This window comes from Chaetura pelagica, unplaced genomic scaffold (genome assembly GCF_000747805.2).
Source record: "Chaetura pelagica isolate M959 unplaced genomic scaffold, ChaPel_1.0 scaffold314, whole genome shotgun sequence".
Lineage (NCBI taxonomy): Eukaryota > Metazoa > Chordata > Aves > Apodiformes > Apodidae > Chaetura > Chaetura pelagica.
The window spans coordinates 3,706,166-3,722,022 of NW_009953218.1; the positions used below are offsets into that span (position 1 = coordinate 3,706,166).

The window sequence follows — 15,857 nt, forward strand, 5'->3', positions numbered from 1 at the left end:
AGGAAGTCTACAGTTTTTCCTCTTTTTCCCCTCACCTGGTCTCCAGGTACCTCAGGAAGTAGCTACAGCACACCACCACAGATGCATAAAAACCATCATGCAACTTTATATTCACTCAGCAGTGCTAGACTCAGCTTCCTACTAAAGAGACCTTGGAAAAATTATCTATTGAACTTTGGTTAAAATATTAGAAAGTTTTATTAATAATGGATTGAACAGCTGTGATTTAGAAGGTTTAGACAATTTATTTTTTACCTGTTACCACATCACATATTTAATTCTAAACATTTAGGAAATGTTTTGCAGTCATGAGGGTGACCCATAATTTATTCCAACAAATGGACATAATATGCAAAAGTATCACCACTCTTTGTTATGCATTTTTAAAAAGGAATTAGGGTAGTTTATTAGAATGCATGAGGTGATTCAGAATAGTTACATCTGAATGCTACAGCTGTAGGCTTTACAAACTCAATAGTGAAGTTGCTTTATGAAAGCCTCAAATCAAAATGAACAGTAGAAAACTTCCTCTAGGGAAGATTTTATTTCATGTTAATTTGAAGTTCTATAAAAGGAAGATTTATTTTACCTGATTTTGAGATAATGGAGGATCATGGCTGAATGTCAGTCCTGCTTTAATGAGAGAAGTTAAAGCTTCTGCTCCCCATTCTCTCATTCTGGAGTTTGGATGCTGACAGACCTGAACACAAAGAAACCTGTTGCTTAAAGTCACTTTTATTTAACCAAGATTGTGATATATATAATATACAGAAATGGGTATTTTAATTACATTAGAATTTATGTACAGTACTATAACAATTTTTAACAACAATACAATAAATACCAAGATGATAAGATTAAGTTTAATGTTTAAAAAAATCTTATATTTTGGACAGACATACCTTCTGAATAAGGAAGCAATAGGAAGCAGTGAAAGACACAGAAGGAAACATAATGAAAACCACAGAACTTCAAGCCAATACATTTTCCAAAATGAATATACTAACTGCTAATTCAGAAAATGATTAATTAAAAAGCAACAAACAGGCAACAAATGCCTGAAACTCTCAGGTTTAGTATAAAATTTAAAGTTGCAATTTTCATGTGCTGCTTAACATTATCAAGCAAGGAAGCATGACAGCAGCCAGCACAGAAAGTGTCTGCTCTTCTATATTCTCAAACGCAAAGAGTAACTACATGGGGAATGTAAAATAAGCTTTATATTCCATTATTCCAAAAATTTGATAAAACAAACACAATATCAAGTTTAAGTTTCAAATGTATGTCTTAATTTCTTTTTGTCTCCTAAGTATCTAAACCTATAATTTTGCCAATTGCTTTTTTTAGAACAGAGTAATTAAAAACATTGTGCAAATCCTTTGCATAGATACTCCCATACCTGATAACATTAACCTCAGACAAGTAAGTCTACAGGTTCATTGACCTCTACATTATTATTTCCACCTGCACTTCCAGCCCTAGCTCAGATAGTGTGAGAACCCAAAGGCAGGATCAGAAGGAAGGTTTATGGTTTTGGTTAGTGGATCAGTCCCCTACCAACCACTAGCCAAATGGGAAAGGAGACGGTGCAGAAGAGCTAGCTTAATGTTAAAAAATGCAGACAGAAAATAGCTACTCTCCTGAATTATGTAATTTTTTGTTACTTTATATAAAAGGAGAGAATTTGAACTACTTCATGATGCTCTGAATCTAACCAGATAATCAGTTCCAGAGAGAAGGAATGAATTCTTCCCTCAGGTTGTGTATAATCAAATTTGCAGCTGGTGTTTTATCCCTCCTTATTGTACCTCGATGACTTATATTTTAAAAGGAAATAAGGCAGTGCTTTAAAAGAAATTGAAAGTGTATTTCTCACAAAAACAGTGGCAAATACCCAAAATGGATAGCAGACTGAAACAGACTGATTACTAGATGAAAACACAATCTCAAAATGTGAACAATGAGCCCTACTGTCTTAGAGGGGAAAAAAACCCAACCAACCAAACAACAGAAAGAGATGCCCATGCTTTAAGTCTTTAAACTCCTAAATATCCAAATTTCTTCTTCTAGATTAAGGATTATGCAGAGATGACCTCCACAAATAAGGCTAGAGATGGCAAATCTTTAATACTGTTTGAAATAATGCAGTGGTTCTAAGGAAGCATCTGGTATTTTCTGGAAAATGAGGAAGAAAAGCTTTCTCCTTTACCCACTTTAAATTGAACCCTGTTCTTGCATTTCAGTCTTCTACATACCTGTGTAGAGGATTAAGACTTTACAATTACATTCTGTCACCTGGTTTTATTTTCAAATTCAAAATGTAAGATTTTATTTTTCCTTGATGGAGTGTATTTTTCATCTTGAAGTTAAAATACTTAAGAAATTGAAATAGGATTATGACACCTAGTTTTTGTATTTGTTTAGTATTCACTTAAAGACACCATTCAAAATGTTAGCTTAAACATTTTTAAAACAAGCCTTTTGATAGCAAATCTGATGATTCAATCTATCTGACAAGGACACAGAAATGTATCTTATAATCTTCCTAAATATTTATACTATGTGAATCCTAAGCCAGATTTGGTTTTGTTACCTTAATTATATTACATACAGGAAGTATATAAGTTGATAATTTTAAACATTGCCATGTTTAAAACTTATGAAGATTGACATCACCATAAATAGAAAGTCAATTAGAGATATTAAAATACTGGAATGTAAATATATACATTCAGTTTAAAATTCAAATTGTGATGTATTCAAGTTACAAAACCAAAATGCATAAGCCAAAGAATTTAGATATTTATTTTTTAAAATTACAGTTGAAAAATGCATTTCCACAAGATCTTCAATAATACAAACTAAATTCTAATACAACTGCTAAAAGCAATTATTTACCTCCAGAAGATGACCGGTCAGAGGTCTCCAAAGAATCTCAATCCTGTGCATGTTAACTAGTCCTGTTTCCAGTAATTTAGCCACAGCAAAAAGCGATGGTTCCTTAACGAAACAAAATTTGAACACACGACTTAGAGGTAAGTTAGACAATGTTAGAGTCTTTTGCTACATTATAATTTATAAATTAAGGTGCAACGAATCTCCTTGAGCTACTGTGTTTCATAGGCTGTGATCGCTGTCAGAACATCTTAGGTAGCGTGGCTGGAAGTTTCCACAGCATCTGCAGTACTTCATGAGAAGCCACAAGGGGGTAGCAACAGCCTACTGTGAAGAATACTTCTTTCATATTTTTTATAGTTTTCTCCAAGCTTGACAATAACCAAAGAAATGACATTCCTTTCAAAACTCTTTTTACACAGAACTCCCTCCGATCAGTTTATAACATATTTTACTAGCAAAATAGCCTTTTTCCCATCACAACTTGTGAAGTTAAAGTTATATATGAACAAAAATTCTGGAGTATTTTTCATTTAAGAAATCCCTTATGCTTTATTATCCAACCACTTCATAAATGCCCCGCAGAAATACAATACATTTCCCATTCAGCAAATACATATGCAAATGTTTGTGATATTTGTGACTTTTTCTGAAGTATATTATAAATTAAATTTGAAACAAAACCAAACACCTCACAGAGCATATTGTGCTATTCAGAATCCCTAACCTCTGAAATGACAAGAAAGTACTTTAGAAGTTTTACCCAACCACAATCTGATTAATGGAAACACATGACATTCCTTAGTTAACAAAAAACATAACAGCACAATGAGAATATTCTGAGAATTTAGTAATCGTATGAACCATTATAAATAAGACATTCTCTGGTTAATAATTTATTCTTTTACTCTAAACTATTCAACGCATTACTGTCTAAATATTAGAAATAGTTAAAGGATAAATGTACAAGTCTTCTTCCTGTTTCACAAAAACATCTAAGAAGAAAATAAATAACTCTTTTTATACCTTATTGTTTCCATAGGCCATATCCATTGCTTCCAGAGACAAGGAGCAAAGGGCATTTATTAAGTGATGTAAAGACACATCGTCAAGGTACCTGGAAAATAACAGCTATCAAAACACTGCTGAGTTTGACATACATACATTATTTTAATTATAAGGTAAGGTTTCTTACTGTGAGCTTTCAAAAAGCCTTGAGAGTATGCTGGATATAACTGGCAGATCAGTCATAACTGCTGTAGTCAGAACCTTGAAAAAGAGACAGAAATACGTCCTGTAGATTGCAACAGAAAATGCTGCATCATCATTAACTGGGAGAGAAAGAATCATACTTACTGTGCTGGGTCCTTCTACAGCTCTTCCAGGTTTTAATGCACCTCCAACACCAGGCTTCAGTCCTAGAATCCATACAAGATGCTGAAACACAACAGGATCATTTTCAGCAGAAAAGTGTTTCTGGCAGAGAGGAAGTGAACACTGTACCCAAGCTAGCCATCACCCTTCCAGCCAAACAGAATTCAAGGGAAATGCTAAAGAACTTTATCAAGGCAATTCAAATTACACCTTAGTCTATTGCTCACATAAAATCTCAAAACCAAATTATGGCAAAAAAGCAAGGCATAAATATTTCCTATTATACCTGAAGAGTAGCCAGGACAAGTTGCCACGATGTACCAAGAACAGCTCCATGGCAGTGAGCTAAGTTGAGTAATGTCCTCATACACTGGATATTTTTTGAAGTCAGCTAAAAAAAAACCCAACAAAACAACAACCAAAAACCACAAAATGTTTCTTATTCTGCAATGATAGCATTTCTAGAAAAGTTGCAGACTTTTTACTAAATAGCTTAAATATTATATTATGGGTGCAATGTATCTTTTTTAGAGAAGTACTTCAGCATCTCTCCTTCCCTCAGTCTTATGCTGGGGTTGAACATGATTTTCATTGCCCTCTCCTCCCAGTTTCACATCATTATGAAAGACACAAGTTCAAGTATTTCAGCTTTAAGTGCATCTTCTCAAAAAAAATCAGAATCACAGAATAGTCATGGTTAGAAAGAACCTCTGAAAGAAAAAAAAAACCCAAAACACCCCAAAAACCAACCAACCAAAAAAAACCACCACACAACACACCACCCAACCCCCCCCCCACAACAAAATTCCAAACACACACAAACCAAATAACACCCACAGAAAAACCACACCCTATAATCTCGGTCACTAGAGACTGCCCTGAAGTTCCACATCTACACACTTCTTGAATACCTCCAAGGATGGTGATTGAAACACCTCCCTGGGCAGGCTGTTCCAGTGCCTGACCACCATTTCAGTCAAGAAATTCTTCTTAATGTCCAATCTAAACGCCCTCAGACCATTCAGAGACTTATCTTAAAAAGCCCCACATATTAAGTGAGTCTTCACGAACAGGCAGATAACAGAGCTGAGACCTCGGGTTTTTAAAATGGAATGGATAACATTTCAGATAACTATTGTTTATAAGCACGCTGTTTATCTGTTGCCTATTTTTGAGGCCCACCGAGATGCAGAAAGAAGCAGCTAAGCAGGATGAGATGACTTACAAGTTGTACTTACCATTACTGTTCCTTGTGGCTGAAGAGCTAAGGGTTGCCCTACTGCCACAACCTGCTGATGAGACTCACTCGAGGGACTGATCATTTGAACATTCTGTCCCTGAATGGAATACGCTAGAAGAAAATTGAAGAGAAAAAAAATCTAAATTTAAAATCCAGTACTTACTTGTAGCAAAAAAGACCTTCTGCCAGAGACTCCAGAGAATTTTTTCACAGTATTAGTTTTAAGGTCACTTTGACACCTTTAGTTATATTTAGATTATCATGTCATTGCCTTAAGGAGTTAAGTGAGCCAGTAATTACTCCCTCTGCTAACTATGAGATTGCTTGCAATAGATTAATACATTTTATGTTGAGACTGAAATACCTGTGTGAAGATACATGCATCCTGCTATGTCTCAACTCAGTTTCCTGTGGTAACTGTGTGTAAATAGTATCACTGTGTGCTACCACTCTATTAGAGAACTCAGAAAATGCAGGTGTCATAAATGCTATGTCATGGGTTTTTTTTTTCCAATAAAGGCCTTCAGGACACCCATTTAATAATTCACCTGTTTAAAGACGAGCAACCTATATAAAACAACTGAAGTTCATAGCTTCATTTTCAGAGGTTTGTGTAGCTCAGTCATGTGCACTGCGTCACGGACTTATGATCTAATAACATACTTAGCTTGCAGGGTAGAGTAAAGGTGTTGCTCCTTATTCCCAAATTAAGGTATTTTTGTTTTGTATCTGCATATTCTCCAGGTAGTTGCATTTTTCAATATACAGTAATTAATTTTCAAAATTAGAGTACATCTGCAACTGGCATATCCCACCAATTACAACATTCTCTCAGGATATGGGAGGCATTAATCCAACTTCTTGTAAGCTGAACAGAGCCCAGAACTTAAGATCTTCCATTTATGCAGTAAGTATTACCATCAACAGACAACTGCAGAAAAAAACGCAGTACACCATGAATGCAGATGTTCTAGCCAACTGTTAAATATCTGAGTTACCCAGAGGCCTTTTCTTTTCAGACTTTGAATGCCTTAATTACATATTCTAACAGGTCTTCAGGATGATAGACAGATCTCCTTAGAATATTAACTTCTAACATATGCTAAGCATTCAGGAAGTTTTAGGTTGACTAGAATTACACCCAGCAGATGCTGCAAGACTAACCAGTTCTGGAAAGCAGGAAGTCTAGAACATGTCTGAGGATACTAACATAATCTAGTATAGCCAAACACTACAGTTGCATATCTTTGCAATTATATCCTGAGAAAATTTGTGTTTAGAGGACAATGCACAGAAATACAATAGAGGAAAACCTATTTACTCACATTTGCTGGACAAAGCTGCAGTTGTGCTGTTTAATACAGTAAGAGCATAGTGAGGAGGCAAGGATCCTTTGCAAATGGCAGTGATAAAGGCATCTCTTGATGTTACAAGACCCAGTTTTCCACAAAGTGCAGCCATAGTTAGTTCTGCTTTTAGAATATTTTCAGTGGCAGCTTCATCAGTGCTGAAAGAGTACACATCATTTATTAAGAATTAATCAACCTAACCAAAACTGAATGCAACAACAAGGCATACTTTAAACCTGTCAACCCTACAAATATTGAAGAGCAAGCATAACCAACCCATAGAATTATTCAGAACCACTTCCCATAAAACTTTAGTTCTGAAGGACTTAGCAAAGGAGATTATAAGGAGGTATTTAACAGCGATTTCAGAAAATTGTGTTTGATAACAATTGTCTCTTTGAAAGAGACTTTTAAGTTACCAAAGTTATTACCTAGAAAACACCATTTCCACTTCAAAGACTGCATAATACTAACAACTACTGAGACATTATTAAATGTCACTTATCAACAGTAATCAGGGCATGGGTAGAATCACTTCAATGTGTTAGTCATAGTAAAAAGGGATGAAAATAATCTAAATAGTTTCAATGAAAGCCTTTGAAAATGTATTTTATTGTTTTCTGTTGAAATATATTGAAGGCTGATGCTAGACTTCTGGAGACTTCTCTGCCATTTTCTCTATAGCCATCACTAACCCACAAGCCTGTCTACTCAGCTGCCATGAACAGCAGTGTTCTCTTGTACAACTGTCAATTTGACTGCTACCAAAAGTCAGTTCAAAATATAGCCAGGAATCTCATTCGAAAAATCAAGAGAAATGAAAGACCAAATACCTTGCATCAAGCAGGAGGGATAAAGCAGCCAGAAGACCACACCAACATGCATTCACCATTTCTTCCCAGACAGCTCTGCTAACTTGAAATACATATACTTTTTTATAGCAGAAACACAGTCTTTTATTCAACAACTTTCAATTGTATGACAAACAAAATGCTTTCTACTGTACCTTTTAAGATGTATGTGTATACACAAACACACACACTAGTACTATTTCAACTGCTGCATTTAAAGTAACATTGCTGAAGTAAGATATTTCACCGAGGCATTGCTTAAGTCTAAATTACACCAAAGAAACCTCAGTAAGGTGTATATATAACTACTTTTAATAACTTTTTGTAAAAGTAAATATTCAGAACTGCATAAATGTGGGACAAGTAACCCACTGAAATTTTGCAGTAAAGGAAAAACACTCTCCGCTGGTATTTATAATTCCCCTTTCTGGTTTGTTTTTTTGGTTTTGTTTCCCATTTCTTTAATGGGGAAAAACTACAGGTCTGCCCGACCTCCCACCTGCCGGTCTCACGCCCAGACCCGGGGCGGGGCGGGCGGTGCCTGCAGGACCCTGGAGAGCTCCGCGCTCCGCGCCCGCCCCGCCCGGGCTGCGGTGGCTCCCGGCGCCGCAGCCCCCGCAGCTGACACGCCAGCCAAAACCCCTCCCGAGAGCCAAGTCTTTCTGTACGGACGTATATAGGCTCCCCATACGTTGCACAAACACGAGCCTCAGTTCCTATTACTTTTGCATTTAAACAAGTTCTTCCCTAACTACTTCTGTCTTCTTTAAAATCTCGCCATTAAAGAATCTTTTTTGTCTTGTTGCTAGAAATGCATTTTTGTTCTTTAATGTGCTGTAACTGCAACGTTTCTCTCAGTCAGGTTGCCTCATGTGACCTTGGATCTCAGTGTCAGACAGAATTAAGGACACAGGAAGGCAGAACAGTAGTTCTGGAGAGCAGAATGTCTGTCATTTCTCCCTCATTATTCCACATACATCCACGTAAAACAGTATTAATACACCCTAAGGAGTCTATAGCTAAGGTGCTGTAGGACAGAAGCACTAAATTAAGTAATTTTTTTAAAGACTACTGCTGTTTCATTTAAATAAATAAAAAAACAACAAAAATTTTACATGTGGTTTAGAAACAATAAATCTAAGCAACAAAACATGAACCATTTCAACCTGCTTTATGTAAAACTGCTGTATTTTCATACCCAGTTCTTTCTCTGATTGGTCAGATACAGACTGCAAGTCTTGCTGCTCTGGAGATGACTGTGCTGGTAATGAACCTGTCTCTGTTGTGGTTTGACCGACTGTTTCTGGCTCTCCCAACTCTCCTTCAATCATGGTAGTGATACCACGGACAAGATCCAGTAAACAGTGAAATGCCACCGACATGGCATAGCCTTCAGGAATTGTGGGTGGCTCTACTTTGTCCAGCATTTCCAAACTGAAAAATGGAAAGCATGACAAGTAAGTGTATAACAGCACCACTGTGATTAAAAGCAGAAAACAGGATTCCACATGAACGTTAAGTACAAACCGGCCCCAAATGCCATCCTTCAAGATCTGTATCAACTCAAGAAAATAACCTATTTAATTAAGTAATTAAGTAAAAGAGTAAATGAGTCACTAAATAAAACAGTAAATGAAAGAGTACAAACCCTGAGTAAAGTATTTATATTGGCAAATAAATATTTTTTTAAATTAACATGTAAGCAAGCACCACTGAATGAATTGTTCTACTTATTATTTTCCTTAAAGCCACTGCAACAGAACCTATTATTCAGAAGAACTCAAGTACACAGGAACAACAGAGGAAATAGGTCAGAAAGTCATGACTACAAATACAACAAATTGAGAAGAACTCAGACATTCCATCACCGTTATCTCTGAGTCCATATGACCGGAAAAGCCGGTCACAGTAAGATAATATATGACAAAATATTCATAATCTACATGCATAGGTAAACAGTGGAAGTTATTTATACAAAGAGGAAATGTCTAGATGATTTACTGCTGAAAACCACACCCTTAAAACATCACTATGCTGGAACTGCAGCCTCATTGTCACTTTTATTTGTATTTTACCTTAAAAGCACAAAGAACCACTGAGTTATAAATCCAACAGGAAAGAGAATGTAGCTTCTATGGGAGCAGCACTTACACAGCCTATTAGACAGCCTGTTACAAGAACTACCTGCTACCCCAACAACCACTACATAATCATTTGCTCTACAAACCATTCTTAAGAAGACTAGGCATTCCAGCTGCAATATACCAAAGACACTTTTAAACTGTAGTGCCACCACCACCCTTTACTGCACAAAGAATTTTCATTCTCCCAAACATGTAACACTTCAGTTATTCCCTCTGATTTCCTGAAGATGGCTGCCTTAGATATCTCTGAGCATAGGCAGTATAAGGAAATCATACAGTGAACATTTCACCCTCCATTTACAAATAAGTGTGTACATACATACGTCTCTAATTAAAATTATTAATGGGTTTTATCATTACAATGTATGTGTGAGGTAGAGGTCAGGTACTCCTACATTCAGAGACAGGAAAGAAAACTACTGAATAAATGAAGTGAGTTGTTACAGTTACATTGGAATGGCCAGGAAAAACTTTGAATAGTTTGTGTCTATTCCTCTTAAAGACACTTTCTTCCTCACGTAAAGAGGAAGACAAGGCATAGTGGTCTGTGAAGAGACAGGCCCACACTGTCAAAAAGGCCTCTGCTAGCTCTGTTCACAATTCCTATCTCTAATTACATCACTGTGTAAAAGCGTAAGGTATGGCCATTGTATGAACATTTAATGGCAGAAGAGAGAATCAATGCTAGGAAGTGACCCTACAGTTACAGTTAGTCATCTCCTTACAAGAACATGGTAAGAGAAAATTGTTGACAAGACACACTGGTGACAATTCCATAAACTTAAAACAGAAATAAAAAGAATGCAAACATTTCACCCACTTTTTTTCCTGAAAACAGTCAGGTAACCTAAAAAAACATTCATGGCCACTGCTGGAACAGAAGTCAATGCATACACACTGAACTACTGAAATCTGAGGATGAATTTGCCCTGCGTTTCAAAGGAACATAAAGGAGTTTCTACCTTAAAAAAGTACTGGGATCCAGACTATTTTCTGCTTTCTTTTGCCAAAATTTCACAGGCAGCACAAATGACTTCCAATTTGGAAGAGACTGACCCTCAATGCTCATGACTGACAGGAAAAAACTTCCAGTACTTCAAAAGTAACATAATATTCACAGCCCTAAACTTGGAATAAAATCTCTGTTATACAAGGTCATGACAAAATAATTGCTCATTCTAAGAAGCATTCAAAATCTAACCTTTGTCTACAGGTTTTATACTGCGATATCCTAATGCTCGTAATATTTACCATTACACAACGCAGCAAAAGATACTCTAAATTTGTTATATACTATAACAAGGCCTAAAAGTGAAGAGTTAATACAGCAACAGTATGGTAGGAAAAAAAAAAAAATCCAACAGATGCAAAAGCCATATGGGATATTTGGGTCAGAATCCAGAGCATTCGGACAAGACAGCAAAAAAACAGAACACCTCACGATGCCACCAAAAAAACCAATCCGTAACATACCTCAACACCAATTAAGACCTCCATATTCACTAATCAAAAAAATCCTTAAACCATTAAGTTGGAAATAAAATCATATACACTTTCAAAAAGAAAGAGGTACTTACTATGTAGCTTTAGCACTGCCTTGTACTGTTACATTCAGGATAGGTATCCAAGTGCCTCTGTACTCAAAGGCAGGTAATACACTTGCACCTCCTCCCATTCCAAGTACTCCTGGATTAGTTTGTGCTGAGCCAGTATTCCCTGATGCATTGCTTCCTGTTCAGAAAAACAAAGTGATAAAATTAACCAGTCTAATTGTAATGATCAGCAAACACCTTTTTCTTTTTGGATTTTTAAGTTGAGATACATGGGTTAATCTGAGACACCATGCTTGATAATAAAAACCAACAACACAAAAAATTACTTTTGAGCTCCCTCTACTGTCTAAAACATGATCTTATGTGCAAATTAGTAAGCTTAAAAGACAGAGTTGATTGATGCCCGCAGCTTTATTTTCAGTCAGATTAAAATGTTTCTGTGAAAGGTATAGTAGCATTCATAACATTGTGAACCCACTCAACTTACATCATCTTGATAAAATAATCTCCATTTTAATGAAGAGTCAGATACTTACAAATTAAGGATTATTTAAATAGTTTCATCTAGAACTCAGTGGTAAGAAAAAGAGGTTAATAAAACCCCTCCAAATTGCATGGAGGGGAAGTCATGGAAGCATCCTGACTGCTGATAGCCTCTGTGACTGCATCAACATAATTTCAAGAACAAAGATCCTCACAAACTTAAAGATTTCAGAACTCCAAATACCACAGAAAGAAACTCAGACAACTGCCAATGTTTGAACTTGTTCCATGCCAAGGTAGAAGAAGAAAATACACATCAGAGCTGGCAACACACCAACCAACAGCTAGTAGGGAACAAATTTAGGTTCCAATTTAAGAAGCCAAAGGAGGCAGAAAGCAAGAACAAGGAATTCTGTATACACACTTGCTAAATACACAGGAGGTCTACGCTTACTAGCACTAGGTATCACCAGTTCAGACTCTCTCAGTACAGATAATGGGTAGAGAAGGGCAGAGTCCCCAAGAAGCACCTAATACACTCAGTATAACAACTGCAATTTTGGTGTGCTTGCTTTTAACATGTAAAGAGAATAAATTACTATTTTAGGCAGCATGAATAGACACAGAAAGCTATGTTTGACTATGTTAAAGTGTAAACTTAGGCTGAAACAACAAAATCACACTGCTAAACAGAAATGGTTTGGCTGCCACCAAAACAAACACAGTTCATCTGGTGTCATTGTCTATAATCCCACTAAGCAGACACATACAACTACTTTTATATCAACATAACTCTTGAAAGTGCTAAAAAGGCTTATATTACACCAGTATAACAAAAGTTACATGAAACTTAGGTAGATGCAGCTTTCAACCTCTCCTATGAAATAGCTACCTTGTTCCAAAACTGAGGGTCAAAAGCCAACTACAGGTGTATCAGGCAGCCTGCTACAACAGGACTACAGTTGTAACTAGAAGACCAAATTAAAAAATCAGGTTGCATTAATCCATTCTTTGCATGTTAGACATGGCCATGGGAGGAAAAGAGGCAGAAAGAGAAATGCATGAGAAAGAAACATGAGAAACACTCAAGCAGAAAGGAGAAGTGAAAAGATAAAGGAGAAAGCAAACTGGAACAATAAGCCAGAGAAACAGCAACAACACTAAGGGTGTGACCTTACTGCAGCACTATTTCACATGAAGGCAAAATTAAGTTTGCAGGAGAACAAGTATTTCAGAATGGCTTCTCATATGTGCATATTACACAATGAAAAGTGCTCGTCTGATTTACCTTAAGTGTATTAAACTGATAAATAGTAGTAATAGAAGTGCTCAATCAGCTTCCATAGACAGTTATTGAACAACAGCTACTGACTCGAAGTTCTTCCAAGTTATCAACGCTAACAACAACCTGGAATTCAGACTTTATGAGTGAACCTTGGAAGGTGCGAGTCTAACATTAGACTTTTTCATGTTTAATAATAGACATGATAGATAGTAATTACACTTTGATTATCTGCTTGTTCTTTAAGAAGGCATGACAAAAGATACCCTCCGAAATTATTTGTGTTGTATGTTGCAGAGGCCTCTGCTTCCAGAACAACAAGGAGAGCCTTACCTCAGACACAGTCTTCTCCCTAATACTGGTAGAAAAAATTGCCTGTGGTATCAGACCTGAAAACACTGGTTTGCCTTAAGCTAGCTTTTCACAGTAATGAACATGGAAGTACAGAACTGTACCAAGCCAAATGTATACACTGAATCAAACCAGAACTTATTGTGACCAAAACATGCTGGAAAATGAAACATACAGTAAGTACAAGGCTTTACCAGTTTGGCTTGGTGCCACTGACGTGTTCCCTGTGTTTGGTACAAGAAATAGTGACTGGATGAAGGAGCCCAGTGCATTCACAATATCACGGAAAACTTTAGTGGAATGTTGTTTCATATCATATGACTGACAAAAGGACCTGAAAAATATTTTATAAGCTAAAATAAGTATTTTAAAAACTAGGATCTAAAGGCATATTTTAACATCAACTTCCCTCCCCCTTCACACTGTAGACTAACAGCACATTTTAACTACAAATACTTAGGTGAATGATAAAATGTCATCTTTGGTAAATGCTCCTTTGACACCAGTAAGACAGAGAGGTTTTGGAACACTGAAATAACTATAATTCAGCCTTTCTGAATAATGAGCATTGCCTAATGCTTTATTTAAAATTATCATGAAGAATTTATTGCATTTAAGTTTTGATATATTTATATATTCCATTAAAAAAACCTTGAGATTTCTTAAATTTTAAGTAAAGGTGAAACTCAATATATTTAATACCGTAGCAGCTGAGGTTGCACACAAAGCCTGTGAATGGATTCCACTGCAACAGCTCTTAGCCACTGTGGTTTGTCTGCATCCAGAAACTTAACCAGCAATGAGAGGAAAATTTCACATTCTGTTACCTAAAAGACACAGTTTATAGCCATTAAATTAAAAGAAAAAGCCTTCTGCAAAATATTTTCTCAAAGAAACTTGTTTCATCTTAGGAGTACTACCTAAGTCTTGCACAGGATCTAAAAAACTCCTCCAATGAGCATTTATTCAAAATTATATAGAAACAACTAAAAATCGTAACATTTTTGCCAAGCTAACACCACATATGCAATTATATTAAAGGAGTTAAATTCCTCACAGATATTGCAGTTCTTACATGTGCTGCAGTGAACAAACGATACGGAAAATAAATTTTTTTAGCAAGTTTGCTTAGGAGGTAAGAACAGCTGAACATGTGGTTTTTATGCAAATGATGTCAACAGCTTTAGCAACACAAGTCTATTGCCTATAATAATTGCCTATCACCAATTATTAACATGGCACAGCAATCAACATTACCTAATCCCAGGCAAACAACTTAAGATCAAAAGGCTCCCAAAACCTTAACTTAACCTTAGTCGAGTAAGAAAAGATAACAGCTGATCTACTCTGAGAATTTACAGAAGCCCTTGTTTAATAAAATCATACATATAGAACATGTAAACACAAATAAACATAAGAAAGGAGAATTAGATCTTTTTTCCCCTCAGTGTATGTCAACAGTTCCCAAGAACTAATTAATACTATTACTGATCACAGTACTGGCATACACATAGAAAAACAATTGCATAAAGAAAATCTGACCATATTCTTACCAGCAAACTGTAAAACTGCTTAATCAAAACTGAAACTACTCTTAGCAAACGCATACAGATGGGAAAGTATGGTTTTTCCACTGGTGCTGGGGAAGATGACGTGCTGGAACCTTGCCTGAATTTGATATTTGGGGAGAAGAGCTTTATAACAAGAGGGCACACCCTTTCTTTAAGAAGAAAACTGAATTCCTGATGCTGAAAGAGAAAACAGCACAAATTATAACCAAATTTAATTGCTACCAGCAGCTCTGATGATGCATCTTATTTACATTTACTGTTATGATAAAGCCCTCTAAAGTCATGTAAATCTTGGTATAAATTACACAATCAGGAAATGAAAAGGAAGAATGGCAGACACCATTAACAAGCTATGAGGAAATGACATGGCCAGGTTCATACCATGCACCCCTCTTCTTGTATTTTGCAAATTAAAATAGGCCGCTAATACATAATTTATTAGATATTTAATTTTTAGTCTAGATACTCTTAGCAAAAATGTGTTATTTATATGCAGTAGATCCACACAAGTCCTAGTTATGACTCCTCCTGCTTTGCAAGTGGGGTGAGGTTACAGTTTTCATAGAAATAACAATGCCACAAAGCTGTCATATATCATGCAGGATAAAAAAATGCATCTTCTGAGGATATATAAATGGGAAAACAAAGAGTGAAACAGAATATGATACGCTCTACAAAATACACAACACAAACCAAGTGTATGAGAACAGAAAAAAGTGGGCAAAAAGAACACAGTACTTTTCTATCATAAAAACCCAACAGGT

At 36.1% G+C, this 15,857-nt stretch overlaps 1 protein-coding gene across 3 annotated transcripts in view; it reads right to left on the minus strand.

Annotated features, from left to right (window-relative positions):
• The window catches only part of MON2 (MON2 homolog (S. cerevisiae)), a 53,968-nt gene that overhangs the window by 28,504 nt on the left and 9,607 nt on the right, over positions 1 to 15,857 (minus strand). For 2 of the 3 annotated variants that reach the window (XM_009997752.1, XM_009997750.1), the window contains exons 7-20: positions 15,076 to 15,270; positions 14,225 to 14,349; positions 13,717 to 13,856; positions 11,431 to 11,584; positions 8,908 to 9,143; positions 7,692 to 7,773; positions 6,835 to 7,016; positions 5,508 to 5,620; positions 4,556 to 4,660; positions 4,252 to 4,332; positions 4,091 to 4,164; positions 3,922 to 4,012; positions 2,899 to 3,000; positions 590 to 700 (exon numbers count right to left, since the gene is read on the minus strand). In XM_009997752.1, the coding sequence (XP_009996054.1) occupies positions 590 to 700; positions 2,899 to 3,000; positions 3,922 to 4,012; positions 4,091 to 4,164; positions 4,252 to 4,332; positions 4,556 to 4,660; positions 5,508 to 5,620; positions 6,835 to 7,016; positions 7,692 to 7,773; positions 8,908 to 9,143; positions 11,431 to 11,584; positions 13,717 to 13,856; positions 14,225 to 14,349; positions 15,076 to 15,270 (1,791 nt within the window). Of the gene's footprint in view, positions 1 to 589; positions 701 to 2,898; positions 3,001 to 3,921; positions 4,013 to 4,090; positions 4,165 to 4,251; positions 4,333 to 4,555; positions 4,661 to 5,507; positions 5,623 to 6,834; positions 7,017 to 7,691; positions 7,774 to 8,907; positions 9,144 to 11,430; positions 11,585 to 13,716; positions 13,857 to 14,224; positions 14,350 to 15,075; positions 15,271 to 15,857 lie in introns of all 3 variants that reach the window. The other variant, XM_009997753.1, reaches the window with a different exon arrangement.